We start from the raw sequence: 18,960 nt of genomic DNA on the forward strand, positions 1-18,960 counted from the left end.
GTGGAGAGGACTACAATTAATGCAATGACTGCAATTAGAGCAAAATTATATAGAAAAAGGTAGTGTTAAGAATACCATTTGAATCATGGGATAATTCGGCTCCCATTCACATTGGAAGACATGCTGAGGAGAGAGTCTGCAGCTTCAGGTTCCATGGGGTGACCCTTAATGCCAGATCTTCAAGTCAGCTGGGCATGCAGCAGCTGAAAAATGCAATCCGACCCATAGAGAATGAGGTGACTAATCAGACCCATATAGAATGGAGTGGGGTGCCAAGTTTAGGAGGTGATTATTAAAAAATGCTACAGTAAAAATTCACCAAAATAAGTCTACATACACTCTGTTATACTTACTATAAGATGGCAATGGCAGATTTTTGGGACGTTTTGAAATGAAAGAGCAGGGGCCTGTATAAAAATAACTGAAAAAAAAGAAGCATTTAAGGTGGGCCGGAAAAATCCGAATAAGTAGCTGCGAATAAGTAGCCAACTTCAGCCTCGTATCCTTCGGTGCCATCTTGTGGACATATTTGAAACTGCCATAACTCACTTACCTTTTCCAGAATGTTCAGTCGTTATTCCCTTTATTGGTTTATTTCAGAAACACGCCCACATATTGGACTGGATGGTGCCTATTGTTAGTTAATGTGCTGTAACCACAGAATTGCAAGTAAAAACCTTAAACCCACCTTGGCTGTGATCCCAGTGCTCTGACCGGCACTCTTCTGAGAACACTACCTCATCCGGAACCACGATTTCATTAGTCCACCTAATCCTCCCCCACATTTTGGTCCTTCGAGCCGGATAGAGTGCTTTCAGAAGATTAAGATGTCACAACAGAATACTGAGAGCAATGATGTCCGACCTCGGCATGCAGTACAACGCCCAGCCTACCTCGAGGATTATGAAGTCCAGTATACAAGAGGCCAGCGCGAGACAGCACAATCGCTACCTAGCGCACATAGGCCAGAAGAGGCGTACACAGATACAGCTGATGGAGCCCAGTCCTCTACACCTCCTTCTCCTAGAGGAGACTGGGACCTAGTAGAAGAAGAGCCAAGTAGGCACACCTACCACCATGCTGACCAGTTGCCAGTAATCCTTGACCATTGGTCGACTGGTGACGAAACTGGGGCCCTTACTCCACCATCTAAACAGCGAGGTCTACCATCCAGTTTCAGAGCAGCATTCGAGGAACTACAGAGGGAAAACCGAGAATTGAGGGAGCGGCAACAGGTTATACAGCAGAGGATGGTGCAGCTGATGGATGATCAAAGGCGTGCACATCACCTGTCCGACTGTGAACAAACCACACGCTTCCTACCAGCACCTAGTTACCGCCAGTCTAGAGAGAAGGTGCGACCGGAGTCATCCACTACTCCTGCCCCTAGACTCCCAGCCAAAGGCATACTGCACCCAAGCTCACATCAGTTTCATCCTTCTGCATTTCCATCACATCCTGCTGGCCAGAATGAATTCAATCACCAGCCTCAGTTACTTAGGTCACTCAGCATCCACAGTGAATATGGAGACGCGTTTCCATGTACAGCTACCCCAGCTCCATATTTGGCAACAACGGCAGTGCTGAGGCCCCAGCAGAATGCTTACAGCCCTCAAGTTCCAGCCATGCAGCGGCAGCAGCAACCCTGGGCTGAGATACCAACCCTAAGCCAGCAGATGTACCAATCCCCGGTCACTGGATTGTCTCAGTGGAGACCCCCTACTAACATAGCCAGACAAGAGCTGTCCTATAGAGGACCCCAACCAACAATCCCTGACTTCAGCATGAAAGATCCAAGTGAATTCGCCCGGCTGAAGCTGGCCTTACTAAACCTCCTACCACCAGACGCAACTGAGCTCTTCAAGTATCAGGTACTCCTAGATCACCTGAAGCTAGAGGAGGCACGCCTAATGGCAGACTCGTTCATAAACTCAGTAACCCCATATTCAAATACTATGGAAGCGTTGAATGAATGATTCGGCCAGCCTCACCAGTTAGCCTTGCAGAAGATAAATACAATTATGGACTCATCTAACATCCACTCTGGAGACACCACCGCATTTGACCAATTTGCCCTCAGGATCCAAGCTCTCGTAGGCCTCCTTAGAACCCTCGGACAAGAAGGGGAAACTGAGCTCCGTTGCGGATCCCATGTAGCTCACCTCCTCACCAAACTGCCCCCTGAAATGAGGTCCAACTTCAGGAGACATATGGGCCGTCAGATGGGCTCAGTGTACACCTTGCTTGACTTAGCAGAGTGGCTTAAGTTCGAGTCCTGGTGTCAAGACCAAGAAATCCCGACTAAAGGCAAAGGCCAGTGGGACAAGCCGATGCAGAGATATGATGGCCGGAAGGACGGCAGAAATAAGCCTAAGCATGCCACCGTATTGCATGGTGTGAATCAACCCCCAGTGGCTTCAACTCCAGAGCAGCCCCCGACGCAACCAGTAGCCAACATGAAGAGAGCCTACTGCCCATATTGTGACTCTAAGGAGCACTTCCTGGGTCAGTGCACCGAATTCCTGGTCCTAGATAAGAAACAGATAACAAACTGGATTCAGCAGAACAAGCATTGTTGGAGCTGTGGACGGCTACATCAGGCTGCACAGTGTACCTTAAGAAGACCCTGTAGCATCTGCAGTAAGAGGCATCTACAAGTCCTACATGAAATTAATCAGAGAGAACCGAAAGAGGGTACCCGCTCGCTGAGCTCCACATCTGAGACCCTCTACCTAGATAAGCCTGGAGCCTCCAATCAGGTTCTCCTTAAGGTGATCAGGGTCCTTCTGCGACACAATAGCAGAACACTAGATACTTATGCAGTGCTGGACGATGGATCGGAGCGGACCATGCTACTCCCAGCTGCCACCGCGGCCTGGAAGGGGTAAGAGAGGAGTTGGTCCTGCGAACCATCAGACAAGACAACAAGAAACTACATGGAGCCTCCGTCTCATTCAGAATATCTCCATTAGCTCAGCCGCATAAGAGCTATATAATTAGAAATGCTTTCACAGCAGAACATCTCCGCCTTTCAAACCACTCCTTCCTCGTGGAAGCTCTACAGTGGAAGTACCGCCACCTTAGAGACCTACCCCTACAGCCACTGAAGGGGGCATGCCCTCTCCTTCTCATCGGCACTGACCACCCACACCTGATTACTCCTATCGAGCCAGTCCGTCTTGGGCCAGTCGGAGGTCCAGCGGCTGTCAGAACTAGATTAGGGTGGACCCTCCAGGGCCCTGCCAGTATCATCAGTCAGATGTGCCAGCCATCTCAGTGCCTCTTCACCTTGGTCAGTTCCCCAATGGATGAATTGTTTAAAAAGATCCGCTCAGTTAAGAATGCTCTCCGGATTTCAATTGGTTCCCAACATGTAACAGAAGAGGTGCTTCGCACGGTCCTGATCGAAGTGGAAGCCATCCTGAATAACAAGCCCTTGGGGTATGTCTCGACAGATGTTGCAGATGTTGATCCGGTTACACCCAATCTGCTCCTCATAGGACGCCCTGACAGCTCACTACCGCAGGTGATTTACGCAGCCCCTGAAGCTATGGGGCGGAGGCAATGAAGGCAGAGCCAAGTTCTGGCAGATCGCTTCTGGTCCTCTTTTGTCCGATACCAACACTGCAGGAGCGACACAAGTGGCAGGCTTCTCGGAGAGTATGGTTGTTGGCACGGTGGTCATGACCGTTGGCCTTCAGTTGCCACGCTCACAGTGGCCAATAGACAAGATCAGAAAGATATTTCCAGGACCAGATGGGTGTGTCAGGGCAGCAGAGATCAAGGTCGTGGGCTGAACCTATACACGGCCTGTTGCACGCCTCATTGCTCTGCCGAAGATTCAGGACACGGCAGACTAAGCAGGATAATACACATCAGGAGTGCCTTAGGGGGACAAATATGTTGTACATATTTGGGGGCAGCGATGTTAAGACGGAAGCGGAATTGGGAGTTACGTCAGTCTGCAGCAGCGCTGGATCGTTTACGGCACACTGCTTGCCTGGTCGCAGCCTCCAGAGAGTAAGAGTTCCAGAAGTTCACCTGCGCTCCAGAGATATTTCATAGTTATTATCTCATGTGTCCCTCTCTTTTGGTAGTTCATTTTCCTGTCCGCGATTACGGGTGTGCGTGTATGACGTTCAGTAAGTAATGTTTTCTATACTTTTAATGTAGTTGATTTCTTTCTGTATGCGCAGTATCGGTGTAGTGTTACTAGATTGCTTATATGGCAGCTTGTTGGATTTACATGCCCTGTTATCGTTGATGTAGCAATTTGTCTTGTGTCAGCATTTGTATGTGGTAATTATAATTTGTTATTGCTATTAATCAAGTTAAAGGAGCACCTCCAACTTATTATTATAGTTTATTGGTGATCCTTCGGTGCCATCTTGTGGACATATTTGAAACTGCCATAATTCGCTTACCTTTTCCAGAATGTTCAGTCGTTATTCCCTTTATTGGTTTATTTCAGAACCACGCCCACATATTGGACTGGATGGTGCCTATTGTTAGTTGCTGTGCTGTAACCACAGAATTGCAAGTAAAAACCTTACACCCACCTTGGCTGTGATCCCAGTGCTCTGACCGGCACTCTTCTGAGAACACTACCTCATCCGGAACCACGATTTCATTAGTCCACCTAATCCTCCCCCACAGCCAGGGGCGGATTAAGGTGCACAGAGGCCCCTAGGCTACAGTAGTCTGTGGGCCCCCCAACCCCGCCCCCCTCCGCGCCAATGGTGGCCCCCTTGCAGGCTGGCACACGTGGGGCCCCTAGGCTTAAGCCATATCTAGCCTGTGCGTTAATCCGCCCCTGCCCACAGCAGAGCATGATTCATCCAATGCGTGCAGCAGACCTGTCAGTTCTTCCGTTAGAAATCCATGACAGAGCACAATAGATTGTTTTGAGGGTTCAACATTCAGCTGAAATTGGACAGACCAGGGGGCAATAACATCATGGCAGTCTGTAAAAGATTTGGAAAGTTGGATGGCTTTATAGGAACCCATACTGCATGTACTGACTGGTCAAGGAAGGATGGCGAGGCCGTGATGAGTAGAGGTATGGTGTTATATTTACTAGTTGGCAAAACGGCGAGATAGACATAAGTCACCGAAGTGTCGACTTTATAAGTCGGCAAAACGGCGAGTTATATTTCCGCGGTGTAGAGGGAGAAGAGAAGGGGGCTCAGCATACATCCCTGGGGGCCCCTAGGTTACATGCAACATTCTTCATTAAAGTTAAAGAACATAAATGGATTTTATAACACATATAGCAAGTGTTAAATGTTTTCTTTCCACTTAGATAAAATATCCGTGTACAATATTTAATTGTGATTTATGTTTTTTAATAATTAAATTTAATGGTATAACTTTCTTTCAGAATAATTCTGTTCATTAGAATAAGCAGCACCCCAGTCTCCCATAAGGGCAGCAAGCTGAACCACAGCACCATTAGACCAAGGATCACTACACCGCCCCCTTCTGGGCAAAGCTTTCATATACCCTTACATTGGTCTTCCATTAGGTCCATAACAAGAGAAACCATCCATTGTCCAACCTGCTTATCCTACTGGGTCATGGGGGGTCTGGAGCCTATCCCGGAAGCAACAGGCACAAGGCAAGGAAGACACTCACACCTAAGGGCAATTTAGCAACTCCAATTAGCCTCAGCATGTCTTTGGACTGTGGGGGGAACTGGAGTACCTGGAGGAAACCCCACGACGACGCAGGGAGAGCATGCAAACTCCACACACATGTGACCCAGGTGGAGACTTGAACCCAGGTCCCAGAGGTGCGAGGCAACAGTGCTAACCACTGCACCACCATGCCACCCCTAACAAGAGAAACCCCTTGTGGAATTGCTTCCTTTCTTCCAGGTGTGGTTTCTCCAGTTTCCACCAGGGGGCAGCCCTGAGTGAGACTTAAGCTTTGATCTCCCACATGGACGGCAGCAACCTCAGCCAAGATCGTTTGGTCAAGCTTTTTGGATTCAGTTACTGTATTATTATTAACCAAATAAGTTAAAATAAGTTAGAATGACATTACCGTTTGAACAGGAGTAATGTTCTTATAGTTACAGGTAGATTTTTTTCAAGGTGTATGTTTTAAGTGGATTACATCCTATTAGCCAGGTCTAATGAACAGGTCCAAGCAACATGTAGGTCTGTATGGTCAAATAGAAATAGTTTTATATAATTTTTTTCCCAGTGTTGTTAAATATCCATATAATGCTGCTACAACATGAAAATCCTTATTAGGTTATGAATGTGTGATTTATTTTATAAATTCCACAAATGCAAGGAGGGTGAGTAATGAACCGAACACTCATACGCCCAGCGAAACAATAGCGACAGATTAAACAGCTCAGCTGGTTTTGTGGTTTGCCCCGAGAGGCCTTGGGTGTGAATGATCCCTGTGAAATCTAGTGAACATACCCGTAGAGAATGAGACCGGCCCACTGGGAAATGAACGTCTCTGCATCCAATTGTATGTTCCAGGTTTTGCTTCAGGAATAACACTGGGTCTATTATGGGTCTCGTAAACATCAATGTTTGTGCTAAAGGCTATTATAAGGCACAGAAGTAGGGATTCTCAGTGCAGGACAGCTGTGAGGGATGATATGCAGGAAAGCCATCAGTACAGACCCAAGCAGACAGACCAGGAACAAGAGACTTATGCCATTTATCCATTTAAGAGTCTCTCTTACCAGTCCTGAGGTGGATTCTGCTGCCGGTTCTCCACACACTTTAAATACAATTCAGGAGTAAGATTACGGCAGGTTGGCATCCAGCAACCTGAGGTATTACAGGGGATTCAAGTCTTCCTGTAGTAGAACAGAAAGCCTCCTTTTTCCATACCCCCCCCCCCCCCCCCTTTATCCTGTGCAGGGTGGTGGGGGTCTGGATAATATCCCGGAAACTCTGGGCATCAGGCAGGGAGCAAAAGAAAATCAATCAGCTTCATATCAAATAAATCAAGATGTGAAATGTTTGTCCAGTGTTTGTTGTTCATCATTATTAGCACTTTGACAAAAGCTCTTTGGGTTGTTTATCTGTATGAAAACAATAAGCAGGCTACTGTAAAACACATGTATCTTTTACAAACATATTATAGATTTACTAATGTGTTGTATTTATTTCATTCTTCCCTCATATCCAAACAAGGGCATTTTTTATAGGTGGCCAAGTACCTGAATTACAGCCTGTAAATAATGCTTCAGAGATTAATCTTTTTAATCTCTTTTTGTGCCAGAACTCATGTCTGGTATTTGAGAATAAACAAACTGTGGAATGACTAATATGGCCTGATAATACAATTAGCAAGATCACTGAGGCACAAACCCTTCTGAAGTCTCCTGATAAGCACCATGGAACCTGCAGTCAGGACCCTGGATTGAAGTTTTATCTGAAGAAGTTTTGGTCTCCAAAGCATGGTGTCCTTTTTCCGTCTAAAGGCTGTTCATGTTTATGAATGTATATCCAGCTGACACACGGAGATTTGGCAATGTCTCTCTCTCTGGGGTAAAGTCCAACATAAATTTCATAGCTGATTGATTAGAATGAGGAATTAAATGGTTATTTTTCAGTCTGCTTACAATCTCCGAATAATTTCTTCAGTGTATGTTAGAATTTAGTGATCAGTGGTCATTGTCAACATACCACAGCACGCAGTGCGCAACAACGAAATGTGACCTCTGCATTTGACCCATATGTGACTTTCGTGACATAGCAGGGGGCAGCTAATTCAGCGCTCGGGGAGCAGTGCTTGGGGATGGTACCTTGCTCAGGGTACCTCAGTGGTGATTTGCTGGTGGGGGATTTGAACCTGCAATCTTTCAATTACAAGTGCGCTACCCTAACCATCAAGTCACCACTGAGATTATCTCTAGAAAGTATGATTATTCCTAATTATTAATGTTGTTACCCTGTGTTCCTGCCTGGGAAAAGCAGTTGGAAGATGGAATGGTGAATCAACTGATGAATAGTGGCTTTTAATTATAATTATAATTTGCACTTTATTAATCCCCGTGGGGAAATTCTTTTTATGCCTCCCTCAACTTGCTCTTTGTAGAGCAAGCTGTCTGCGAAGGGCAGCCACCCGTAGCAGCGCCCAGGGAGCTGGGGGTTGAGGGTCTTGCTCAAGCCGCAGACCTTGAACCAGCGACCTTGTGATTACAGGCACACGGCTTAGCCCACTGAGCCACACGCTGCCCCCTTTTTATGTGATTGCATCCAAGTATTTGCAAAACATACTTTGAAGTACTTTGTTGCTGTATTAGGTAGGGTAGCTGAAGTGTGAGGGTGATTGATGCACTGTGCGTGTTGATGCAATTGGATAGTGAAACAATTGGCTGAAGTTAATCTGTTTTAAGATCTCAGTCCCTCAGAACATAACTGCAGTGTGAGCCCAACAACTGACAAGCCAAGTTAATCTGTGATAAGATCTCAGTCCCTCAGAACATAACTGCAGTGTGAGCCCAACAACTGACAAGCCAAACCCATCTCACATCTCTCTGCTGCAGGAAAACAGGCCTGACTACTTGGACTGTGACGGTGTGCTTTGTTGCTTTAGAGCAGCAGGCCTTACCCCAAAACAACACTTCCGAGATTAACTGGAATGCCAAACTGGAACAGTTTACGAATGCTTTCATTCGGGGTGGAGAGCCTTGATCTGTCAGTGGCCACACGGTTTGCTGGTTTTTCTGTTCTATTAAATTTGAATGAACAGCAGACTGTGATGACAGCAAAGTCCCTGAGGCTCTGGGACAGGTGGCCAGTGGTGGGTAAGAAACACGAAAGGTTGTGGGAGTTTCAAGGGGACATTTACATGACATTGATTCATTTAGCAGAAGCTGTTATCCAAAGTGATGTGCAGCTGAGAAAGCAGGGTCAGACAGTCTTAGGCACAATGCAGGTTAAGGGCCACAGGATTTGAACCAGTGATCACTGGATCACAGATGCAGTGGATTAACTCACAGAGCCACACACCTCCCCTGAAATATAACACTGGAGCTGCAAGAAAGTGAGGCAGTGCAGTCAGACAGTGCCTGGAGCAATTGGTACTGAGGGCCGTGCTGAAGAGCCCAATGGTGATGACATTCTACTGACCATGGGGTTTGGACCAGTGACCCTGATTAGAGCACCAGGTCAGGTCAGGTTGGGGAGCATCCGCTAATGCACCCACCACACAGCGAAACTCCTCGGGATCCTGGCCGGCGATCCCCCAGGCAGATACCCTCAGGGAAACGCGCCACATGGCCGTAGTGCCGTAACTGACGCTCCCTCACAATGCAGGTAATGTGCCTCATTCAGGGCTCCTCTAGCAACCGCCCGTTCGACACAAAGTCAGGGATTCTCAGAAGAGACACAGTACCGAAGGAGTCCAGTCTTCGTCTCAGTTCACTGGATAACGTCCATGTCTCACACCCATACAGCAAGACAGGGAGCACCAGGACCCTAGCAAGGACCTTACCCAGCACTGAAAGCAGTGTTATCCCCTTGTAGTTGCAGTAATCCACCATTCCCTTTCCAGATAGGGACTACAAGTCCCGTTTTCCAGTCAGTTGGGATGATGCTTGACTCCCCAAATGGAAGCAAAGATTGCCTGCAATGCCAGGAGGACAGCCTTACCACCAGCAGTTCACCCTTGATACCACAGATCCCTGCAGCCTTCCCTGCCCCCAGCTGATTCACCACCCGTGCAATCACAGTGAGACTGGGTGGTTCACAGCTGATCGGAGGATCAGCTTCAAGAACCGTGGACCCAGAGATGTCCGACATCTTAGCTGGAGGGTCAGCTTTAAACAGCTGTTCAAAGTAGCCAGGCCAGGGAGTCACAACTGCAGTGCATCCGTAAGGGCACTGAAGTCTTCAAGCTCCTCACACAAATTGCGTGCAGAATCATCAGAAACAGCTTGATCTCGGAGTCTGGCCAAGTCCAGCCTCATTCTCCTGAATCTTCAGAGCAGCAACAACAAGTCTGTGGTCAGAATTCACAAACTGGGCACTTCTGTAGACCCTGCAGTTCTTCAGGAGCCTCCAGCGTCTGCCCACGAGGATGCGATCGATCTCCTTCGCCGCACCACCAGTATTAGAGTACCAAGTCCAACGATGCGACTCAGGGTGTTGGAACCAGGATCCAGTGACTCGCAGCCCCTGACCTTTCGCAAAGACAAGGAACATGGAGCCGCTTTCACTGTGGTCTCCAGACCCAAGGGGACCAACACAATCCTCATAGCCAGCCCTGTCAGTGCCAGTGGTCGCACTGAAGTCACCCATGACCAGAGGAGTGTCACCTCGTGGGCACCCATCAACCACCGAGTGAAGTAGCGAATAAAATGTCTCCCTCAACAAAACATCACTCACTGCGGTCGGAGTAAACACTGAGACAACAGACAAGACACTGAGTCTTTTTTTGTTTGTAGGATCTGCCATTCAAATCTTGTAATTATAAGTTAAGGGATTATTCCAATCTATCTTGCCTTAAAGTGAGTTCTATTATATTGCTTACACTGGTCCTCGTGGAAAATAATGGATCCCTATGGTTAGTGTTTGCATCTCAGTGAACTTTGGATGCTCTACCCGGTGGACCTCTGGTCACAGTTAGAAACCCCCTTCAGATGACAACAAAGTAACAATGTTTCCACAGACATTAGCATTTCATTTAAGGGCAGGTATAGCTGAAGGTATAGCTGGTATAGGTATAGGCAGGTATAGTTGAAGGTATAGCTGGTATAGGTATAGGCAGGTATAGCTGAAGCCTACAATGCTGGACCGGAATAAATAAAATATTATCAGTGCACTCTCAATAGGCAGCCATCGGGAAAATGTGTCATGTGTCTGTTAGTCTCCCTGTATCTACATCACATCTCATGAGCATTTAAGCTTGCATGTCTTTCAAACCATAAAACTATAAAACCAACCATAAAAAAAAACTGGATATAGATTATTAAGCATATGTTAGGATCTTATGTGCCATTTCTGTTCCACATAATATTCTAATGACATAGCTTACTGTAATTTGATATGCAGGGATCGGAATCATAGGAATGAGACAAAACAACTTCGCTTCTCACAATGGGCTGTCATGACAAACACAGTGACCAATATGGAATGTAAGGAATTTTCTGTCTCAAAGACGCAGGTGCGTATCAGGTGAAGTGAAGCCTGATGATTTCCTCCATTCTGTGGGTTTTACCTCCATCCCCAGCCCACAACCTTAAAATAGCTGCGATGATGATTGAGTGTGGGTGTGTATGAGAGAGAGAGTGTGACAGTGGAGGAGAGGCAACGCAGTGGGTGTCGCCTACTGCTTTAAGGAGTGTGTCAGCAACAGAGAGAGAGAGCGAGGGAGCATTTTAAGCAAGAAAAGGAGCGAGAAAACGACTCAGGAAGGCACAAATAGCAAAGGCAGAGGTACAGATGAACATAAGCCAAGAATTAAGTCTTAATAGTCAAGACAGACTGATCTCTGACAGTGGGTGAGTTTACTTCTCATTTCTGTCTGCTGTTAATGTTTGTTTTTAAACTGTGTTTCATTGTGAAACTTCCATTATGGGTGGAAGATTGAACTAAAGTTGCATTAGTGATACTGGAATAACTTCAATGTCACCTCACACACACATATACAGCACTGTGCAAAAGTCATAGAAAATGTTTATCTGGGTAGTATTTGCTCAGATAAAACACGGTTTAACATTAGAATATACGCAAATGAAGAAGCCTAAGACTTCTGTACGATACTGTTTGTATTTATGTATGTATATGTGAATTTATATATATAAAGAAAAGAAAATTATAAATTTTCAAGATTTTTCGTTTGCATAAGTAACAGATTCTATATCCTTACAGATATTTAAAAACAGTGATGATATGACATTTCTTGTACTGAGAGAAAGCTCAGGGTGTGATTTGTTCACATGAATTCGTCGCACCAGACTGTTGCTGGGTCTGATGTCGATGCAGGTAGGGTGGGGGGCACTCGTCCATTAACTTTACCCTCCAAAGACGCAGACAGGACATGCCTTGTACCAGATACCCGGCCCCCAGGCGTCTGTGCCCCCACCCTACGCTGTTTAACAGAGCAGGCTGCACTGTTAGTGGTTTCCATGGAGACAGGAGCATATTATTTCAGATGTATTTAGGACTGGCTTGGAAGGACCACATTTTCCAATTGGACTGTATATGGTCTGCATAGGGCTAAGCTACTGCTACTGAAGCTGTTATTTAGGGGTAGGGCTGCTTCTGCAGTGCTGTGTGTGTGTGTGTGTGTTCCTGTGTGTGTGTGTGTGTGTGTGTGTGTGTCAGAAAAGAATGCTGTAAAACAGGCCACATCAGGTGTGTCCCAGCTGTATGTTACACTGGGATGGTTACACTGGGAAAGAGAAAATAAATAAAAACAGTCATGCCACAAGAATCAAGGCCTGAGGAACTGGAAGTGCAGGCTGCCCTCACGCCCGTCCCCTGAGACTCACGCCGGCCCTTTGATCCAAAGCCAGTTACAGTGCCGTCCGTCGTTACAGTGCCGTCCGTCGTTACAGTGCCGTCCGTCCTCACTGCTGGAACGTGGGCCCAGCCTCTTCTCTTCAGTCCGCTTCCCCAAGGGCCACAGAACGTATCTGAACGATGACAGAACATTATAAATGCAGTCAAAAATACAGCTGATTAGAAGATATCACATCGTAACACTCAGTGAGAAGCCACTGTTGTTTTCCCTGCCTAAAAAAAAACATTTTTATTAAAAAAAAAAAACAGAGACATAATTCAGGCTTTTATTAGTGAAGTTTAATCAGCTTGCATTAAATTATTTGCAGTAAGTTTTTAATGATGCACTCGTGATAATGCTCTATAAGTTAGGCCCCCCGGGCCATTTCTGTTTTAGAAGACACAGCACGTATCGAGGCGGGGTGGGGGGGCGGTGATGACGGCCTCCGCATGCAGCCGGTTTGGCTCTTCCTGCAAGCGCGCATCTGTCACTCTCTGAACACAGCATGTCCACCCGGGACTCAACCCAGACGCATTCCATGCACAGCAGACAAAACTGCACGGTCCCTCGAAGTGTCATTCTGCCTAAAACGCGTCTCCGCGTGTAGTGTCTGGTATGTGAGTATGTGTCATTCTTCACCCATTAAGAATAAGAAAGGTGTCAATCATCATTCCAGCGAGTGCAACCAAGGGGTGGACAATTCTGGCAGAAGATGAGACATTTTAATGTGTGTGTTGACTGGCCTGTGTCTCCTGTCTCGCCTCAGTAGGATGAATGAAAACGGGATGGCGCCCCCTGCTGGCTTTCCAGAGCTCCGACTGGTCCTCCTAGGAACCATAGGCTGCGGCAAGACCCACTCCGGAGACACCATCCTGGGGACATCCTCCCGGGTCTCCGACTACACTTCCCCCAGGATCTGCCAAAACAGGCAAGGCCTGTCGGAAGGGCGGATGCTGAACCTGGTGGAAACCCCGCGCTGGTACTGGTCGGGAGGCCGGGTGGAGACCACCGTCAGGCGGGAGACGGCACGGGCCCTCAGTCTAACGGCCCCGGGGCCCCACGCCTTCCTTCTCCTCATCCCCGTGGGGCAGTTCACCGAGGTGGAGGGGCGGGTTCCCAGCCAGATGGAGGAGATGTTCGGGCAGGACGTGCTGCGGCACACACTGGTGCTGTTCACCTGTGGGGACTACCTGATGGGGAAGGGGACGGAGGAGTACCTAGCAGGGGAGGGGCCAGGCCTGAAGGAGGTGCTGGACAGGTGTGGGGGGCGATACCATGTCATTAACAACCGCAGGCCCCAGGACAGGGGGCAGGTCCGGAGCCTTCTGGAAAAGGTGAGGCCCTATGCCGGTATCCCCATTATCCCGAGTTATGTTTTGTTTTGAATTTTCTAGCAACCTAATTTTGTTTAATCACAATTAGCTTTAAAATTCATGCTTATGGTTTTATGATATTTTAATTCAATAAAGAAATCTGACATCGCTAATTAAAACTTAAAGTCCGGCACGACTGAAGCTCTGGAAATACTCGATTAAATACCCGTTTATAACGCTACTCGATTTCATTGATTTCATTGATATCCGGTTATTATAAGCAACATAGTCTCTTGCAATATCGGAGGTTATACCGGTATCCACCACACATTATCGCATATATTGCCTTTAGAACACATTTGATTCTAAGTGATGAAACGCGCTTCTCAGCTTCGAAACAAACGAAAAAGGTTTCGATAGATAAATCTTGTTTAAATGTAAACTCCTCTGTTTAGTTAATGAGGTTTTTCACCGGTTCTGATTGATGCAATCTGCGGAGAAACATTTACCATGTTCTGCCTCGTTTGATTGACAGTATCTGTGGATGCAAGAGAGGAGGCGACGATTAAAATAAATAAAACCTTATTCCATCCATTAAGTATTTAGTTTTCGGCTGAATCCATGTTTTTTTCGACATTGATTCTTACACATCGCACGGATTCCACGTCCGCATGATATGATACATGATATGAATTTCTTGCAATCAACTGCTGTGATGCTGGATGTCTTATCTGAATTTGTGGCCAGTTTCATTCTCATTCTGGCTTGTTTTTACCCTTCTGCTTGTTCATTTCCCCCACTTGGACAGTGCTGCCCAGTTCACTCCGCTCCTGTAATTTTCTCAGATGCCAGGCGAACGCGTACATACCTGAAACAGGACTCATGGCCCCATTTTCTCCTTCCGCCAGGTGGAGAACATGGTGCGAATTAACGGGGACTGTTACGTTCACCACATAGCCGCCCCGGTAGATGCAGAACGGAGACCGGTGGACAGGACGTGGAGTTCAAACCCGATGGTGCTCAAAACACAGAACCGGAGAGAGTCGTGGGACGGGTCGCGCCTCACCGGGACGGAGGAAAGAGACATAGGGGTGGAGGAGGCGGTCACCGCGAAGCAACTGCCCAACGGACTGCATGCAGCGGCGCCGCCACGTCGAACATCAGACTCCAGCAACCCGCTGGAGAGAAGACCCAGCTTCCGTCTGTCTGCAGGTAGGACGGCATCACTCTGCTTCACAGTTTTCTTGAAGATTATGAAACATAACTCTTATTATATGTGTCATAAGCAGACAGCATGAAAACGCACTACTAAGTAGGTTCAGATAGAAAACACGAATTTAATATTCTCAGAACTTTTTCCCTGTCTCTTGTGTCCCAGTTTTACTTTCTCTTTCTTGTCTAGATTTCCCCCTATGGCTATTATGTTCATTTCTATGTTGTGGCGTCTGCTTTTCTTTGTTCAGTCTACTTCGTGACATCAAATACTTACATGTGAGACGCGCTGTCACTGTGCGCCGGTCTCATTGCAAACAATTAATTACGCGCGACAAAAAATGCTTACGTTGCACATTTTCGTCACTAGAGGGCGCCCTGCTCTCCCAGCTCATGGATGAAAAACCAGCCCCGAGCTATGTCAATACCAGTAAGTACTGTTAGCGGTTGTAATTTCTGTTTTAACCTGCTATTTGTCATTAAAAAATTAGTTCCATTTAGCTTTTATGTGCTAGTTCTCATATGTTTTCTAGAAAAGACATCATTTGCTTTTATTTTAAATGGCTGTTAACTGAAATACACTGTACACTGGTTAGCAGGGTTTACAGGGTAAACTAGTCAAAAACCATAGCGAAGTATAAATATTATGTTTAAAATGATTTTTATTAAGTGTGAACCAAACACTGATATTCTGAAACCTATTTCTGTGACAGTCATCTGCACGTATCAGAAAAACATAATTTCCCATGATGCAGAATTCTGTGTATCATAGCATGGAACAAAGCTATACTGTAGACTAATAATAACTATTCGGTTGATGACATCATTATGTTACGGTTACTTCAATATCTCCTTATTGTGAATGTAACTCATTTCTCTCTCTTTCTTTCTCTCTGTCTCTCTCTCTCTCTCTCACCTGCTACTCATTCTCCCAGTCTTCCACCGTATCTCTTCCACCTCTGAGGAGGCGCCCCCTACCATTTCCCATCCTTCCAGCTCTGCGGAGGACGCCGTCTTTCCATCCCCTGCTCCCTTCCTCTCCACCACTCTTCCAGAGCTGAGGCTCCTCATCCTCGGCCGAAGGGGCACGGGGAAGAGAGACATGGGGAACTGCATCCTGGGAAAGGAGGCGCTCCTGTCCCGGGACGGCGCTGATCTGGAGTGCGAGAGGAGAACTGCCATTGTGGCAGGGAATCAGGTCTGGGTGCCGTGCCGTTACCCCAAACGCAACAGTAAACAGCCGTTGACATGACAACCCCAGTCACAAATCAGCCATGATCTTATCAACAAATATCACAAAAAACTGGGCCCTGATTAGCTGACTAATACACAGATTCAGACCATCTCAGAAACATGTTTTTATGTATGAAATTATTTTTTTAAAGAAAAATGTGGTTGTGAATGGCGAATGTGCCCCGCGATGGGTTGGTGCCCCATCCTGGGTTGTTCCCTGCCTTGTGCCCCGCGATGGGTTGGTGCCCCATCCTGGGTTGTTCCCTGCCTTGTGCCCCGCGATGGGTTGGTGCCCCATCCTGGGTTGTTCCCTGCCTTGTGCCCCGCGATGGGTTGGTGCCCCATCCTGGGTTGTTCCCTGCCTTGTGGCTGTAGCTTCTGGGATCGGCTCTGGGCCGCCTGACCTTACATAGGACAGGCAGGTACAGAAAATGGATGGATGGTTCCCATAGAACCTCTACAATTGAAACATTGTCTGTAGACATTCATACAGTATTTTGCTGTTTTTATGAATTGTATTTTTTTACTGCGTCATAGTTTTTTCACAGTTTTTCCCTTCCACCGCGCAGGTAGCTGTGGTCCACACCCCTGACTGGCTGGACTCAGAGCACCTTCTGGAGGATGTGCAGAAGGGTCTCTCCGAAGGCCTGTCTCTCTCCTCCCCGGGACCCCACGCCTTCCTGCTCTGCGTCTCAGTGGACCAGCCGGCCGCCGTCGAGCTACGGGCCCTGAGGGCCGTGGAAGGAATCCTGGGCCCTGACGCGCTCAGGAGCCACAGCATGGTGCTCTTCACACGTGGCACGCGGGGGGGCGCCAGCATTGCCGAGCTGGAGGAGCACATCGCCAGCCATCGCCAGGACCTGATGCAGCTGGTGGAGAAGTGTGGGGATCGCTACCACGTGATGGAGCCGGGGAGTGTCGGGGAGCTCCTGGAGAAGGTGGAGCAGGCGGTGAAAGAGAGCGGGGGGAGGTGCTACAGCCATGGATCCAACCACAGAGTGACGGAGGCAGAGGATGAGGTCCAGCAGATGCTCTCCTCTTTTCTGCAGTGTGTGAAAGAGGTGGAGGAGGATGCAGTCGAGCAAAAAGGGAGCCTGACAGAGAGTCACAAGGGCCAACCAGATAGCCCTGCCTCTGTCTCCTCTTCCTCCTCATCTCCCTCGCTCCTTCACTCCTTGTGCCAGAGGGTGGTAGAGGTGTTGAAGGGTGTCCCAAAGCTGCTGGCCGGCGGGGCCCTTCTGGGTGGGGTCTTAGGAATATATCTGGGCGGACCACTAGGGGGCGCTGTGGGGGCGTCTGTTGGCACGGTGGCCACAGAGGTGGGGAGACGAAAGTACAGTGCCAAAATGAAAACACAGTGATGGAGGGAAATAAAGGTGAGGATTGATGTGTATGAATGTTTTGAAGGGGTTAAAGTGACCTTAGCTGAGCACTGGACATTTTGTGACAACATATTTTTGGACACATCACTAGGTGATGCTTAAACAATGATTATTAATGATCACAGTGAGAGAAAAAGATAAGGGAAGAATTTCTGTATTTGCATGTATTTTGAGCAGCTGTGTAATAATGTGATGGCAATAGACAAAGCCTCAGTAAAAGATGTTGAACCTCTGCAAGGTGTATTACTACAGAATATATTTGATGTAAATACCACTACATGTATGGATATCTGCAAAAGGGCCCACTAAAGCTAATCATGGAGACTCTGGTATTTATTAAACGATGCCAGTGCCATACGTTGGTTCTCTCTTTGGTAAATTTTGGCTCCTGTTCAAGGGTGGGTGCTAAATCACGTTACACAATAGTTACGTTAAAGATTATTAAAGAGTAATTTATTACAAAACTTTCTTAAGCGGAACCGTTCCATTAAACTGCGACTGTGATCGGAAGCGGGGGTCAAAGGTCAGCCATTTTTCGTTGGGTGTTGGCATCGGAGTCCCTTTGCGTCTGTGACGTTCTTTAAGGCGAGCTCTTCCAGGACAGCTCGTGTCTCTGGTCAGGGATTTGGTGACGACCCTGAAGGGGAGCTGTAGAAGACAGCCCCCCCTGATGGCATAGACACGGGCGCGGTGGGGATTAAGGCCCCACCCTTACATTTATCTGCCACTTCCAGGCTTGGGGCCCCTTTATCTGGCCCGAGAGGGTGAGATAAAGCCCCCCGTGAGGCCGACCTGGGTTACAAGTTTTTGTGTGAAAATGTCAACCAGCCCACCTTCCACTGACAGAATTGTCATGTGACCTCTGACAGAATAGTCATGTGACTGCATCGCTGGTGCCCCCAGAAATAGCAGTAATTGTGTTATAATATTTTTGACATTTTCTGTCAAGGGAGAGGGACAGGATGGGGTCAGGTCACCTCCAGCACTCCCCACCCCTCACCCTTTCCAACCCCTATGACACATTTTAGGGTGGGGCCCCTCTAACGTGCCACCCGATGCTGTGTTGAGGTTGAAGGAGGCACTCGTGGCCTGGGAGCCGGTTTGTGTTACGCAAACTTCCTTTCCTGTGGTGCAGGGCTTGGTTGGGTGGGGAAAGGAGAAAGCACAGTGAGACACCCCCCCCACACAATTTGTGTTCTGTATGGCGGTTACTGCCAGCGAGCTTCAGGAAACTCATTGGCTGCCGATGAGACAGCACTAACTGTAAGCATTTCCCGGCCACCTGATGTAGCCGGGCACAACCAGGATGCTCACGGCCCCCTCCCCCCGCCCCCGGT

At 47.6% G+C, this 18,960-nt stretch overlaps 1 protein-coding gene across 1 annotated transcript; it reads left to right on the forward strand.

Moving 5' to 3' along the window:
• The first annotated feature begins 11,274 nt into the window (after positions 1 to 11,274).
• Positions 11,275 to 17,980, forward strand: LOC111833487 (GTPase IMAP family member 8-like). Its single transcript, XM_023791785.2, has 6 exons — positions 11,275 to 11,479; positions 13,250 to 13,817; positions 14,705 to 15,008; positions 15,379 to 15,438; positions 15,944 to 16,206; positions 16,811 to 17,980. The coding sequence occupies exons 1-6, from the start codon at positions 11,421 to 11,423 to the stop codon at positions 17,600 to 17,602; spliced, it is 2,046 nt and encodes a 681-aa protein (XP_023647553.1). The 5' UTR covers positions 11,275 to 11,420; the 3' UTR covers positions 17,603 to 17,980.
• The last annotated feature ends 980 nt before the right edge of the window (positions 17,981 to 18,960 follow it).

The sequence above is a fragment of the Paramormyrops kingsleyae genome, chromosome 5 (assembly GCF_048594095.1).
Source record: "Paramormyrops kingsleyae isolate MSU_618 chromosome 5, PKINGS_0.4, whole genome shotgun sequence".
Taxonomy (NCBI): Eukaryota; Metazoa; Chordata; class Actinopteri; order Osteoglossiformes; family Mormyridae; genus Paramormyrops; species Paramormyrops kingsleyae.

Bases quoted from the DNA above. Each gene is read 5' to 3' on its own strand.
- LOC111833487 (XM_023791785.2), top strand. From the start codon at position 11,421: ATGAACATAAGCCAAGAATTAAGTCTTAATAGTCAAGACAGACTGATC. The intron at 13,818-14,704 runs GTGAGGCCCTAT...TCCTTCCGCCAG, and splicing joins TCCGGAGCCTTCTGGAAAAG to GTGGAGAACATGGTGCGAAT. The intron at 15,439-15,943 runs GTAAGTACTGTT...TCATTCTCCCAG, and splicing joins CCCGAGCTATGTCAATACCA to TCTTCCACCGTATCTCTTCC.